Source organism: Pangasianodon hypophthalmus, chromosome 15 (genome assembly GCF_027358585.1).
Source record: "Pangasianodon hypophthalmus isolate fPanHyp1 chromosome 15, fPanHyp1.pri, whole genome shotgun sequence".
Lineage (NCBI taxonomy): Eukaryota > Metazoa > Chordata > Actinopteri > Siluriformes > Pangasiidae > Pangasianodon > Pangasianodon hypophthalmus.
The window spans coordinates 2,801,754-2,816,872 of NC_069724.1; the positions used below are offsets into that span (position 1 = coordinate 2,801,754).

General features: G+C 36.6%; 2 protein-coding genes across 2 annotated transcripts; one reads left to right on the forward strand and one right to left on the reverse strand.

Moving 5' to 3' along the window:
- The first annotated feature begins 2,122 nt into the window (after nt 1-2,122).
- Nucleotides 2,123-11,344, forward strand: fam114a2 (family with sequence similarity 114 member A2). Its single transcript, XM_026938894.3, has 14 exons — nt 2,123-2,253; nt 3,301-3,542; nt 4,112-4,211; nt 4,374-4,475; nt 5,067-5,194; nt 5,345-5,479; nt 5,633-5,791; nt 6,922-7,045; nt 7,887-7,972; nt 8,065-8,178; nt 8,285-8,424; nt 8,525-8,597; nt 8,708-8,761; nt 10,073-11,344. The coding sequence occupies exons 2-14, from the start codon at nt 3,315-3,317 to the stop codon at nt 10,172-10,174; spliced, it is 1,545 nt and encodes a 514-aa protein (XP_026794695.3). The 5' UTR covers nt 2,123-2,253; nt 3,301-3,314; the 3' UTR covers nt 10,175-11,344.
- A 929-nt stretch (nt 11,345-12,273) lies between these two features.
- On the reverse strand, nt 12,274-14,522 carry mrps17 (mitochondrial ribosomal protein S17). Its single transcript, XM_026938895.3, has 3 exons — nt 14,397-14,522; nt 14,042-14,180; nt 12,274-12,663 (listed from the first exon to the last, which is right to left on the reverse strand). Exons 2-3 carry the CDS (start codon nt 14,162-14,164, stop codon nt 12,364-12,366), a joined length of 423 nt encoding a protein of 140 aa, XP_026794696.1. The 5' UTR covers nt 14,165-14,180; nt 14,397-14,522; the 3' UTR covers nt 12,274-12,363.
- Nucleotides 14,523-15,119: the final 597 nt, after the last annotated feature.

Genomic DNA, 15,119 nt, shown 5'->3' on the forward strand with positions numbered 1-15,119 from the left:
ACTTTCTAGTGAATCAGTAGTCATTGTACTGTCTTGTGCTGTCTGCACATGTTTGCACTTGTGCACTTTCTGTATAAATTATGTAGTCCCTTGTAGTTCTGTATTGTTCTGTGTTTGTCCTATGTAGCACCTTGGTCCTGGAGGAACGTTGTTTCATTTCACTATGTACTAACTGGTTGAAATGACAATAAACTCCACTTGACGTGACTTGACTTGATTTCTGGTCAGAGGCTAACTGCATTTCTTCTTACTTCAAACTGTGAGCATTTGCACTGGCCCAATTTTGCACATCCTGTATTAATGTACACTTAAAGTCTCTATTTTTATTTTTTATTTTCCTAAATTATACATTTTTATATCTATGCTCATGGTTTTCATAGCTTTATAGTTTCTTTATATTTATGCTTCTCATTTCATAACTTTTCTCTTTTACTTTCTTATCTTATCAGTCGCCTCAGGCTTGCTCACTAGGCATAATTTTGTCTAACATCTTGGACTGTTTGCATGTTTTTGTTTCTGTTTGCATGCTTTTTGTTTCTTATGTTCTGTAAAGCTGCTTTGAGACAATGTTCATTGTTAAAAGCGCTATGCAAATAAAATTGAATTGAATCTTACCTTACAATATTTACCTTATTAATATTATTTTTATTTCTTGTATTTTACTGTTATTACTAAGCACGAGTACACCAAGACAAATTCCTTGTACATGTAAACCCGTGGTACTTGGCAATAAAGGTGATTCTGATTCTGATTTGATTGTCTCTGTACGTGTACACTGCACACTGACAATAAAGTTGAATCTCATCATCTCATCATCTCTCATAACATTGTATATATAATGTATAGAATTCCCTAACCTTTCTTTCTGGTCCTTATGTTGCTAAGCAACCAACCTGTTAAGGAACTACATTGTGTGGCGGAAGGTTTGTTTATTGTAAAGATTATTAATAATAAAGTAAATTATTTATTGAACACTAAATTTTCACTCGGTTTCAGTAACCGCTTTGTCCTGGTTTTAGGGTTGCTGTGGGAATAAACACCGGATGGGACACCAGTCCATTGCACGGCACCATTCACACACTTATTCATACCTAGGGGCAATTAATCTTAGCCATTCCATCTGCTGGAATGTTTTTGGGAGGTGGGAGAAAACTGGAGAACCCGGAGGAAACTCAGGCAGAGCAGAGGAGAACATGCACAATAACCAGAGCTCAGGATCGAACCTGGGATCTTGGAGCTGTGAGGCAGCAACGCTACCTGCATGTCGCTTAAACATTGCCTTTACTCATGATAAAATCACTGTAATGCACACCCTCTCATGGCTTGCTGCTTTGTTTTACTTCCTCTGTATATAGTGAAAGTGCAACGTTCATGGGACTTGCAGCTCAATACATTGTAAAGTACATTATGACCAAAAGTTTTTGGACACCTGACCATCACACCCATATGTCCTTGTTGAATATTCTATTATAGATTTTATCCTCCTTTGCCGTTATAATAAGCTCCACTCTTCTGGGAAGGCTTTCCACTAGATGTTGGAGCGTGGCTGTGGGGATTTGTGTTCATTCAGCTACAAGAGCATTAGTGAGATCAGACACTGATATTGGGTGAGGAGGTCTGGGGTGCAGTCGGTGTTCCAGTTCATCCCAAAGGTGTTCAGTGGGGTTGAGGTCAGGGCTCTGTGCAGGACACTCGAGTTCTTCCACTCCAACCTTCACACACCATGTCTTCATGGAGCTTGCGTTGTGCACAGGGGCATTGTCATGCTGGAACAGGTTTGGGCCTCTTAGTTCCAGTGAAGGGAAATATTAATGCTACAGCATACAAAGACATTGAATAGGCCATAATTCTGATACTTTACAATACTCCTTCTCAATGTTATCATCATTCGTGAGTTAACACTAGGCCTAGCCCAGATTCTGAATAAAGTTTGTCGGAGGCTAGTAAATTGAAACGCATCATATTATATCGTATCGTAGTAGATTCTCTGGTATCGTCAAATATCGAATCGTTGCCTCATGAATCGAAATCCTCTTGTATCGTGTGAAAGCCTGAAGTTCACACCCCTAGTTAGGATGTAGGCTTTTGGTGTAATGGCGCTCCGAACCACCAGATGGCGCCATGGAGCACAACGCACTTTCTTGGTTGATAGCTGAAGAAAAGATCAACTAGGAAAAACAAACTGGGACAGAAAGTCCAGTGACGTGGCCTGCAGAGGATCACCTGAGCTGAAATACACACAACAATTAACAGGTTTGTTTTCCAATTTCTTTGCTGTGGAAGCCAGTCTTATCTTTGTATGATGATCGTAACAGTAAACAGATAATTACCTCTCTATATAGGTTAGCTCTGAATTCCAAAAACCTTCCTTTTCCCTAAATGGTGTAAAAATAATGGAGTATCTAACCTATATAGTGCACTACATTTACAATAGAGAGCTCTTTGACGTGCAGATATTTTCTACTGGCTTTACATGATGTCTTTTTAGAAACTAGACTTTAATCAGTAGAACATTACATACCTGAGGGATTACAGCATCATGACATGTGGATCCATGCACAGAAGGCCACAGCTGTTTATAGATCCTATACAGCTGTTCCCAGATGTGACCTTAATGACCTCAGGCTAATCAGGGCATATAGATAGAGAGATGGATAGACAGATATTGGACTAAGTCTTCAGAGAAGGGTAGTCCATGTATTTGAAGACATAACCTTGTAAATAATAAAACCAGTGTTTTAACAATGACTAGAAGAAAAGAATAAATTGTAACTGTTTGCTGCTGTGATCAACAATGGCGTCATTCAGTGTTATATAAATCCTGAAGACAGACTAGTATGTGTATAAATGAGCAATAGCTTTTATTACTAATTAAATGCCCATGTACATCCAAATCCATAGCGTGTATAGTTATTAAACATTTCTTTTTATTGAAATTGCTTATCAAAGGCTTCAAACTGTATGCTTTGTCATTCATAAACAACTATGTAGGTAAAGAATACCTATTTACATATATATCTCTCATATAAGTATAAGTTGCTGTTTCACTGTACTGACGAATGTAAACACAAGAGCAGCCCTATTTTAAAAGAGAAATAAAATCACTATTTTAAAACAGCATCATAGTACTGAATGCAAGTAGTCCATTCACTGGCTAATGAGTGTGTTTTTGAGATTTTTAGCACCATGCTGTACACAGTGTATTGGACTGAATGAATTTAGAACTGTCTTCCAGGTCAGGGAACTGATTTTGTGATGCATACTAGACAAAGAAATCGCTGTATCATTTGTCCATTACAGGACTATGCTATAGGATGTCGGACAGCGAACATCCAGCCACTGACCTACAGGAGAGCATGGAAAGCCACGCCCCCAAAGAGCCACCACCACCATCACACGATGATTCTTCACATGACGCACAAAGTGACAGCTCCGCTGAATTAGCCTCAACTCAAAAGACGAGGAAGAGACCAGAAAATAAACCACCTCCTGAAGTCCAGCAAAGTGCAGAGACAGCCAGTGTGGCAGAAAATGCATCGAAGGTACATCAAGATTTATTCTGTGGAAAGTTTCTATAGTGTGTGTTTAGCATAAACTGCCTGTAGTACAGTAATGTTGCGTTAAAAAAACTGTTCTGTGATCCTTTATTTAATATCTCCATAACAAGATTTCATATCTTTCATATAAAAAGAAAAATAATATTTATTTTATAATAAATAAATAAATACATAGATAGATAGATAGATAGGGACATATTTAATACAGAAAAGGAGAAAAAAATTAAAATCTCTAAATATTTTAACATTTTACAATTTTAAAAATTAAGGAGAAAAAATTTAACACTGCCTTGGCCACTTCCAGATGGTTTTTACTGAAAAATTGTTTTTTTAAAGAAAACAAATTTTGAAAAGATATCAGGCTATCCAATATATCTCACAAAAACATATTGTGACAGTTTATCATGATATCGGTATTATATCATGTTATTGTTCAGCCCTATTAGTAGAAGTCTATTATTATTATTATTATTATTAAAAGCAAAAATTCAGACACACCTGTTTGTTGCAATTGTGTGTGTGTGTGTGTGTGTGTTTTTAAACCCTCTGTTCAGGCTTCTACACAGACAGCTGTAACTCAGGGTGGTTGGGGGAGCTGGGGAAGCTGGGGGAAGTCTCTACTTTCTTCAGCCACAGCCACTGTTGCAACCGTAGGCAAGTTCCATCATAATTACTGGTGTTTGTGCTGTTATCATTCAAACTAAGAACAAACAATCACCTCATCAAAAAAAGATCAATTATTTTGTTTACAAAACATGGAGTTAGCTTATTAATGAACAAGAATGACATGATAGCATGTTTTTTCTCTGATTTAAGGCCATGGACTGTCTCAGGTCATCGAGAAGGCAGAGACGTCTTTGGGAATTCCCAGTCCTACGGAGCTCTCTGCCCAAACGGAAAAGGAAGAGAAAGCAGATGGTATTGTACCCTGCTAGTGCATTAGGGATTTATTGATATTGTCAGAAATATTTGACATCTTTCCCCAACTGAAGAAATAAAGGACACTCGAAACTCACTTATAATGGAAGTCTAAAGGCAGTGTCTTATTCCTTATATATAAAACACGACAGACTATATAAAAAGAATCAGAAATTAAAGAGTGACAGTATTGACAGCATTATTTTTTATACTTTACTTAGCAACTGCGTAATCTGTGATGTGACAATGAATCTGAATCTGAATCAATATCAGGTACCAGCTAGTAGCCAGAACTCAGTTATCAGTATCATAGTGGGATTGGGACATCCCTGATTATTATCAGAAGTAAGTTGGGGTGGGTGATATGACAAAAATATCACATAACGATCCTTAAAGGCATTTCTACGTACATGATGTGTATCACCATATATAGGTATGCTCACAAACTGCAAGCGAAACAGTAGTGTTGCATACAAAACTATTCGATGATTTATATAATATGATGTCCACAAAAATACAATTGTTTTTATATTCTACGATATCTGCAAAGTCTACGATATGAACCTGCTGGGGAATCTTGTCTCACCTCAGCTCCTTCCAGCCCCAGTGAAGGAAACATGGCAGAAGGAGATGGTACTGTGTTGGGAAGTGCTATGGGAATGCTGTCCTCCAGCAGTATGGGAATGCTGTCCTCTCTGTCCAGTGTGGTGCAGAGTACAGTAAGAGTTTTTTCATTTCTAAGTATTCGTACGTAAAAAATATTTTGTCTTTGCTGATCATTATGGTACTGTTTTATTTTTCCTTTTCTTTCTGTACTGTCACTAAAGTAAGTCTTGGTCTTTTTGTCTGCCCTGTTCTTTGTCGGCCAGAGTAAAACAGTAATAAGTGGTGGACTGGATGCTTTGGAGTTTATTGGTAAGAAGACAATGGATGTGATAGCAGAAGGAGACCCTGGGTTCAGAAAAACAAAAGGCCTGATGAACAGAACGTCCACCTTGTCACAGGTGTGTTAGAGACGGACGAACATCATTAAACAGTGGACAGAAGTAATCCTGTAGACTGGCACTACTGAGACCTTGTGCATGAAGGTTTCATAATCTTAACTCCTTGATATTGTGTAAAGATTACTTAATTGTGATTCCTGCTTCTCTGTCAAGGTTTTAAGGGAGGCAAAGGAACGAGAGGAAAAGCAGACTGCTGAGAACGTCACCTCGGAAACAGAGAAGAAGGCTCATTATGGGATGCTGTTTGATGAGTTCCAGGGCCTGTCACATCTAGAAGCTTTGGAGATCCTGTCCAGAGAGAGTGAAGTGAAGGTAATGACGAATCATTACAGAAGTTTAGCATTAAATTGGAACCTGTACATAAGGAAAAGCGTCTGCTCGTTATAACACCGATAATCAGCTTCATCCATAAAAATAAAAAAAAATTAGTATTTAAAATTGGTCGCATTGGACAAAAATAGATTGTCAAAATGGCAAAAATGAATGAATTATATCATGTTTAACAAAATAAATCTAAAATTCTAATAATCTAACCCTTGATGCAGAGACTGATAAATTTCTCAGAAATATGCCTGAGAAATATGACAGAATGTCTTTTAAAACACTTGTAATGCATTATAATATTTTCTAAAGAAGCTTGAATCATGTATCGAACCACTGTAGTGTATTGAATGAATGAAAATTATTAACTGTCAGCCCAAATATTCACACTTCTAGTGTCATTTATGTTTTTTTTTATTTTTTTTTTTATAAATACATGTATCTGTATTTGTAGTGTTTGCCTACGCATGTATACATAATATAGAAATTTAATATAAAAACCTGAGAATATTGAATGAAACCTGGACATATAAATCATAAAACAGAGAGGTCACATGATTATTCCCGAACCAACAATATATATAAAATGTTTAACACCTAAATACAGTGTTCTCCCTGTTCTCCCCTTCTCATGGGTTTCCTCTGGGTTCTCCGGTTTCCTCCCACTGTCCAAAAACATGACAGTAGTGGATTGGCTGCCCTAGGTGTGAATGTGTGTGTGCATGATCCCCTGCAATGGACTCGCATCCCATCCAGGGTGTATTCCCGCCTCATACCCAGTTTTCCCGGGATAGGCTCCGGATCCACAGGGACCCTGACCATGACTGAATGAATGAACCTCAAAACCTCAGAACCTCAAAAGCAACAGCACATAGTTTAATAACAAGATTACATTATAGTTCATTAAGAGATCAATATAAAAATCCTATCCAGTGTCATGCAATGTTCCATCTCAAGCCTTTGTATTTCTCATCAGGGGTCTAGACCTGGATTTCCGTAAAGCTGCTTTGAGATCATGTTTGTGGTTGAAAATGCTTTTAAAAGAAAACACTCCTCGGTGTCAGTCTGTACCTTTTATCAGATTTTGTTTACTGAAGGAGGTGTGATGTTGATGTGTGCAGGTGAAATCAGTGCTGACCACGTTATCGGGCGAGGAGCTGACCGCTCTGAGAGAGGATCTGGAGCAGATCAAGGAATCCTTCTCCCTGATGGAGTTTGATGATGAGGAGGTAGATGACCCAAAAGGTAAAAAAAAATATATATAGATTCACTAACTACACTACAGATGACAAAACTGTTAATTAGTCTATACTAGGGATGTAACCAGACTGTGTTCTAAATATATACAAATATAGATAGGATTAGGAGATGCCATTTTTGCAAGAAATCTGGTTGAGACAAGGGGTATGCTTTGGGACTGGGATCTCGTAGAACACAACAAAAAAGTCGTGTGAGCGAGAGGTTTTTACTGTCATGCGAACACACGCTCAAATAGGAAACAAACAGGACAAAGAAAAAGCACGTTCATTAACGTGAAAGTTAGTCACTGTGTGATGTATTTCTGGCTTTCATTCATTCATCCATCCATTCATTCTCAGTAAGTGCCTAGTCTAGGTCACATGGTGGTTTAGGCTACTAGTTCGTTTATTCACTGATTGATTCATATTTTGGGAAATAGGACCAACTAAATTCATTAGAAAATATCATGGGTAGAGACATACAAAAATAATATTTAAAAACATCTCTGGTTGAGACCAATTATGAACTGGAGTGATGCAGCTGAGAATGAGGAACTGTCAGAGCCAGAATTCACATCATGCTAACAGATCTGTTTTTTTTTTTTTTTGTTTGTTTGTTTTTTTGACAGTTTTGTAGAGTTTATACTTAATTCCGGTTTAGGCCATACCTACTTCAGGCTTAAATCCCTCTCCAGATACAAACATTTGTAGCACTAAAAAGATTTAGGTACACATACAGATAGTGGCTTTGTTTCACACCCTTAATTTATACAAACTATTCAGTGAGCCTTCTGTTTTTAATTTTGGAAAATGAAGTTAAAAGAAATTGTGATATTTTTCTCTCTTAGTCGATGATGGTGAAAATTTTGTTAAGGAACTGACAGACGCTCTTAAAAAGCTTCACATATCCACAACAGCAGAGAAGCTTGGCAAGGTAAGATTTTTTTTTTTTAATAAGGTATGAATGATCAAGATTATTATCAGCTCGAATATTTAAAAAAAAAATCATTTATTTTAATCATTCAGGCTAGGAAGAATGCATTTGACCGTATTATGGACATGAAGATTCCAACTGAAGCAAAGCAGCAGCAAGAAGAGGGCAGTGAGCAGGAGGCCATGGTGACCAAGTGCACAGTTGAGGTGTGACTGATCTCGTTTATTTTAATTTCTTTGCAGTGTGAACTGTTTTTTTTTTTTTTTCTATATTGTGTGGTTCCACCTTATTCTGTTTGTCTGCCCCCTGTAGGATGCTCACTCATCTGCTATCACAAGCTTGGCAGAGCTGACAGCCAGGTCCATCGAGCAGTTCCACAAGGTGGCAGAAATGCTTCTTCACTCCAGCACTGAGGGGGTCACTGCTCTGGAACAAGCCAAAGTCCTGGCACAGTAAGTCCATTTTCTCCTAACACATAGGACCGTGAGTGGGTATCTATAAAATGTCATTAACGTAACAATATGACTGGTGTTTTTTTTTTTTCTCTTTCAGAATCACAATTATTCTCTGCAAGGAGATATCAGTGCTGTCGAAAAAATTCACAGCTTGTTTAGCTACAATTGGGGTAAGAGAGAGCGCAGTCCCTTCCTCTAGTCTATGTATACCTGTGTTCTTAGAAATCTTCATTCTGACTCATGACAAATTGTAAACAAGGAAATGTTCTTTCCTTCGCAGTCAAATGAAAAAGGAGAAGTACTGAATCCTTTAATCACTGGAGTTTTCCTGGAGGTTTGTTTCATCAAATTACATTTCATGAATGGGAATTAAATTCATTTTTTGAAAACAGGCCACATTACGCATAGTGGGCTAGAGTTAAAAAAATAAATAAATAAAAAAACGCTTTAGTAGACGAATAACACATCAGCAACAGACTAATGAATGAATTAATGAATTAAACTAATGAATTTTGCTTAATTTGGATTATACATCATGAATCTACACAATATAGTCCATAATATTGAAGTGGGCTGAGGGGAAAAAAATCAAAACATAAAAGTTGTGAGTGTGTAAGTATTCATCCCTGTTGCTGTGAAACTTTTAAATGAGTTTTTTTTTTCCTTTGGAACGACACATGGTTACATGATTAGGTTTTTAGCTTGCTAGTGAAGAATTAGACAATTAACACATTTTGTCAGTAGCTAAATTTATGGTCCTGAGTTTATTTCTATATTTTGCCTCCTACTAGAACAAGAGAGTTGCTTTGTTTTCAAATTACAGTCCACCAGAACCTTTATCGGGTTAACCATGCTGATATTAAATAGGGTTTTTCTGCTTATAACATACTCTGACAACTCAGCGTTAAGAAACCATGAATATGTTGCACTGAAAATACGTGGACATGTTTTATTTACTCTTTAAATCTTGTGTATGCTTTCTGCAAATATCACGTTGCATAAGGAGCCAATGTAACAAATACAGAAATAACAACAGTCAGTCTGCCTATAGATGTCTAAAACCTTGATAAGTGTGATCTGCTGACATACTGAATGTCACGTTTTGATCAATTTGTTATATAACTACCTGCAAATTGAACATAAGTCTCCAGTTAATTCAGTTTGTAATCATTTAATGTCCATGATGCGCCTATTCCATAGTCAGAATCTTTAAATTGAATTTTCTCCCATTCCTTTCGGGGCTAACCAGATTTAAAATGATTTTAAAACTTAATTTTTGCTTGAGATACATGCAAAAGGGAAACACATTTCAGTTCAGGAAAACTTGTCGTTGTCAGAAATACACTCACCATCCACTTTATTAGGAACACATGTACCCTTGATAATTCATGCGGTTAGATATTTGTGTGTTCCTATTAAAGTGGCCAGTGAGTGGATTTGTCGTAGAAATTGTTAAAATTTCACCATGTGAAGGGATTTTCCAGGCTGCTACACAAACCCCAAATGAGTTAACAAACCTAAACCAAGATACTCTCCTCAAACATTTACCTATAAACATTTTAAGAAAGCATTTATTTTTATTGTTTGAATGTTTGTGCATTGTTTAATTAAATGGTTACAGTTTTCTCCTACTTTTTATTCCTAGGCCTCCAACAGTGCTTCATATATCCAGGATGCGTTCCAGCTGTTAATGCCAGTACTAGAGGTGTCTCACATTCAAAGGACGGCAGATTCCAGTCACCGATAACCACTCAACACTCTCCTGTGCCAAGTAGGAATTTAGAAATAATAAGGAACAATACCACGTACGACAGGTTGGAAATGCAGTACATACTTTTGATGTACTGTATGGAGTAACATGAAACACAGAATGGATTTTTACTGGTAATTTTACCAACAAAATATTATTGGGGATTTTCTAATTTGGAAAAATATTAATGCTGTTCCATGTGATTATCCCTAACAGGATATAATTTTCTCTTATTCATAAATCTGATCATTTAGAAGCTTTATGCAGCATCAGCTGTTAACCCTAAAAAATGTTTTTGACACTTTGCAATCAATTATAATCACATTGATAAAGAAATTATCAGTATTGTTTTGACCATAATGTGTTTAGAGTTGTAATAAATAGAAGAATTGTAGCTTTTAAAGAAATATGCCATGTAACCTCTTATTTAAGCACTCAAGTAATTGATACGTGTTGTGATCTAAGGATAAGATGTGCAACATTCCTCATGTTGAGGTTCTGTACTGCTGTGGTGTTGGTTCAAAGACGCTATCTCGGGTATAGTAGTATTTGGATATTACACACACAAAGAATAAAATTAGGTTCTGCATGTGGTATTATGTAGTGTGATCTCATTCTCAGAAAAAAATTGAGCTACTTTGCTTTTTATCTGATTTCATACTAATAACATTTTGAGATTATGATACTACACTTTTAAGAAAAAACAAGGTTCTGTCTAGCACCTTACAGCATTGTTTTTTTTTATTTACTGGTCTGGAGGAACTCAAAGTTTCTATGTACAACCCTACAACAGAGAGTTTCTTTTAAAAAAAAAAAAAAAAAAATTATAAATAGAACACCTTTAAAAACTAGAAGGGGCTAAAAGCATTAGCAGGGATTACAGCATACTAGACTTATAGATCTTCCCTGCTTGTGATATACTATTTAAAAAAAAAATTGTAATTAAACAATATAATCTTCTAGAACCAATAGCCTAAGGACAGGAAAATGAGCATTTCCACCATTTCAGGTTTAAGGAGACTAAGGCAGGCTGTAATAATATTACTGTGGAGTCAGGAACTGCTTGCTGGCAGTGGCAATCATGAAAACTCCGCTGGAAGGTGGATTTTTATGTGATTCTGCAATAATCTGCCGTTTAAAAAAAAAAAAAAAAAAAAAAAACATTTTCAGTATAATGCTTATAATCCAATATAATCCAAACGGCCAACACTTACACTGCTGATCTGCTGCTCAAAGTGTTTAAATGCAAATAAAAACAAAAAAAAAGTGTATTTAATCACTTTCTAATTATCACCACCATTAACATTATTTATAAAGTGTTAGATTTGACACTTCACTGTAGGCCTAAGTTATCTTTTTAGTTCAAAATTTTCTTCCTTTTTTCCCCCCTTTCAGACAAAAACCAAAAGTGCCATTTTGACCATTTTTTTTGTGTCATCCCTAATAAATATAGCTAAATGATGTTAACTATATACAAGTCTAATATTAGCTAAGTCAAACATACACTGATAGATTTTATTTCATATTAATTAACATTCTCCATTTATCGTCACACAAAACAAGGCCGCCCCATCAGTCCAGTTGAGAGCATGCGAGATTGGGAAAGTGGGCGGGCTTTTGGGTGATGTCAGTTAATATCAGAGAGTTTAATACACCTGCACAAATCATCTTAGATGTCAGCTGGCTCATCTCCCATTTTATTGTGGAGAAAAAAAAAATGCTGTTTTGGCTTAATTCTGAGTGATAATTCATTCTAGTTAAATTTAACTCCAATGTTAAATTATGGAGCTCCTATGCAAAATGCGTAAAGGCTGGCAGGTTTGATAATAGGACTGGGGTCACTAGATACCTAGGCCATGTAATATGGACTATAGAACACAAACTTTTTTTTTTTTTTTACATAAATATGTAACTGCTTATCTTTAAAATAAACACCTGTGAAAGAGATGGTTTTTGTGATTATCCGTGTGCAATATTTTTACATCAATCCGGTGCTCTCTTATGCAGTCAAGATGAAATTGTCACTTTGGAAGTTTCCCACTGTATCATACACATTAAAGACCAACTCTAAATACTAGCCCACATTACCACACATATGTAACCGACTCATTTTTTTAATCTGACAAAATGAGACAAATCAACAAGTACACACATTTATATTCATACATTAATACAAAAATACAAAGTTAAGAGGCAGAACTGGGGGGTGAAGGAGCTGCAGAAATGTTCAGCTGTTGTAATTTTTCTGTTAAAGATGCCTCTGGGTTTTCTGTGGACACAGTCAGAGGCTCCAGATACTGCGGACCTGCAACTTTCTTGCCTGTCAGAGGATCAACCACTGCCCCGACTTTAAACACAACCTCCGCCAGTTCATGCCTGACATGTTTGGTTCGCCTCTCTGGTAAAGCCTTCAACAAAACAATGTCCCCAACAGTGCACTGCTCCAAGGCGTCATGGGCGAAGTATGTCTTCCTTTTGTTGTAAAACTGTCAGAGAAGAAGGAGAAAAGTCATGAAGATGTTATGAATACTAATAAAGCATTAGTAAAAAAAAGACACTGCAATAAATATTACAGTTATGGTGAGAGTAATCTAAGAACTGGGAATTTGTTGGGATTTGTGCTTCAGTCAGTTCCAGAATTATTGGCACCCTTGTTAAAGATGGGAAAAATGATGGGTAAAAATTTGTGGTTAATTACCATAATCTCACACTGAAATATGAGGACTGGCCTCTGTAATGCTTTATGAGGAATCTGAAATCACTCCTCAATACAGATAAACTCTCCAGATCCTCGGTTCTCTCTTGTGGACTCACCTCTTCAGCTCACTTCACAGGTTTTCAACAGGTTTAGGTAAAGGGAGTGGGATGGCCATACCAAAAACTTGATTCTGGGGTCACTGAACTATTTTTGTGTATGTTTTGGATCGTTATCCTGATCCAACTTGACCCAATTATAACTTCCTGGCAGAGGTGGTCATGGTATTTCATGGAGTCAGTGATGACGTAATATTCATAATAATATTCCTTATAAGGTTCCCAAGGCATTTGAAGGAAAAACAGGTCTACATCATCACAGATCCTCCACCAGACTTAACAGTGGGGATTATTAGGTTCTTTTCTGTATTACCATCCTTCTTTTTACACCCAAACACACCTTCAGTGTGTTGCCAAACGGCTCTACTTTTGTCTCGTTACAGTTCCAGTCAAAGCTCCAGGAGCCTCAAGCAAACTCTAGTTGTTTACATATGTAGTTATGTAGATAAAAGAAAAGCCTTTCTTTTGGCACCCGTTCCAGACAGTTTGTTAGCATGAAGACGGTGTATAATTGGAGATTTGGAGACTTTCAGGCATGTAACTATCTTCTCCATGTGAAGTGAAATCGGCATCTACCTCACCTCGTATTTTACATCCCAGTGAAACATAAAGTCATGGATGACCACTTAAGACTTCCTAAACACTCAGGTGAATTTAAAAATAAGAACATGCTTCAGATACATTTTGTTCATAAGAATTTCTATGGGTGGCAATAACGGTGATGTGGTTTTGTTAAAAAATATTTTTGATTTTTTTTTCCCTTTAGAAATAAACTGACTTCAGTTAAGAGTTAGATTTCCTTTATATTTCAGTGAGAGATTAAACTATACCAAGACATTTACCATAATGTTTTTTTTTAAAAAACAAAACAAAACAAAAAAAAAAAAAACAATATTTACCAAGGGTGCTAATAATTCTGGAACCGACTATATTCCTCTGAACAAGTTTCACCCATTGAAAGAAAAAAAAAAAATTCGGGTTATTTGTATCATCTGCAGAGACTCAACATTATTTCTCAGCACCTTCTTAATGAATACAGATGTTTGGTACCTTGAGTAAATAGGGGTCTAACACCAGTCTAGTAACGCGGACTTTTGCTGTCTTCTTCATCTTGGTTCCAATGACTCGCCCGATAATCCATTTAGCATGTATGGAGGCTTGTTTCACGGACATCTTTACTTCCTGTACCCTGAAATTCACGAATTTGTATCAATCATCTTATATTAGTATTAAAAAGCCAGCAGTGTGAAACGCAGTGTGCAGAAATAACCTTAAAACCCACGGAGCTAACACAATACGAGCTGTTTGCGTCACTCTTTAAAACATTTAACAACTAGAAAAACCTTGTAATTTCAGGAACATTATATTAATACTTTTGCAATGATCGAAAACCATGAAAGCTTACCACAGTGATGTAAATAACTACAGTAAACTTCAAAACATTCCGCATGGATTCTGCACTGTGAATGTCAAAGTAAGCGGCGCACGCTAATGACGTATCTTACAGGCGACCATTTAGAGGAGGAGCCAATCCTTAACAGCATACAATACTTGTGTACTTGTTTTATGCCTTATGAATTAATATAAAGGGATAAACATAAACCATTCCTTAAATACGTTCCCTTTCACGTCCCCAGTAAATCTAAAAGTATTTTAAACTTTTAAGAATCAATTTTGCCTCAAAAATGTACCCATTTTCCTTGAGTTAATTCTTTGTGTATTTCTTAGACAAATATATTTTAAGTCATTATACCACAGCATTGTTGAGTTTTCAAATCTGATTGGTCAGAGGGTGTTGATTAATTTTCTATAACAGCACCTCTGACAACAGTTCAAGCCGCAATTCAATGATTTCTATAGGTTTCTATAGTAACAGCTCATTCACAGGGACATGTATGGTGGAAGCTCCATGTAATCTAATAATAAAAGGATTTAAAAATGTGTTATTTAAGAAAGAAAAACTTATATTCATTAATATGGTGAGGTTTTCTATAAGGACCCAGCCAACATGCCCCTTTGGGTCCCATGTGGGACCACTGCGGGCAGAAAATTGAACCCACATTGGAAAGCCCACTATGCTTCCTAATAGCTTCCACTTCGGACGCTGTGGTCCGGCTGCTTTTTGTCA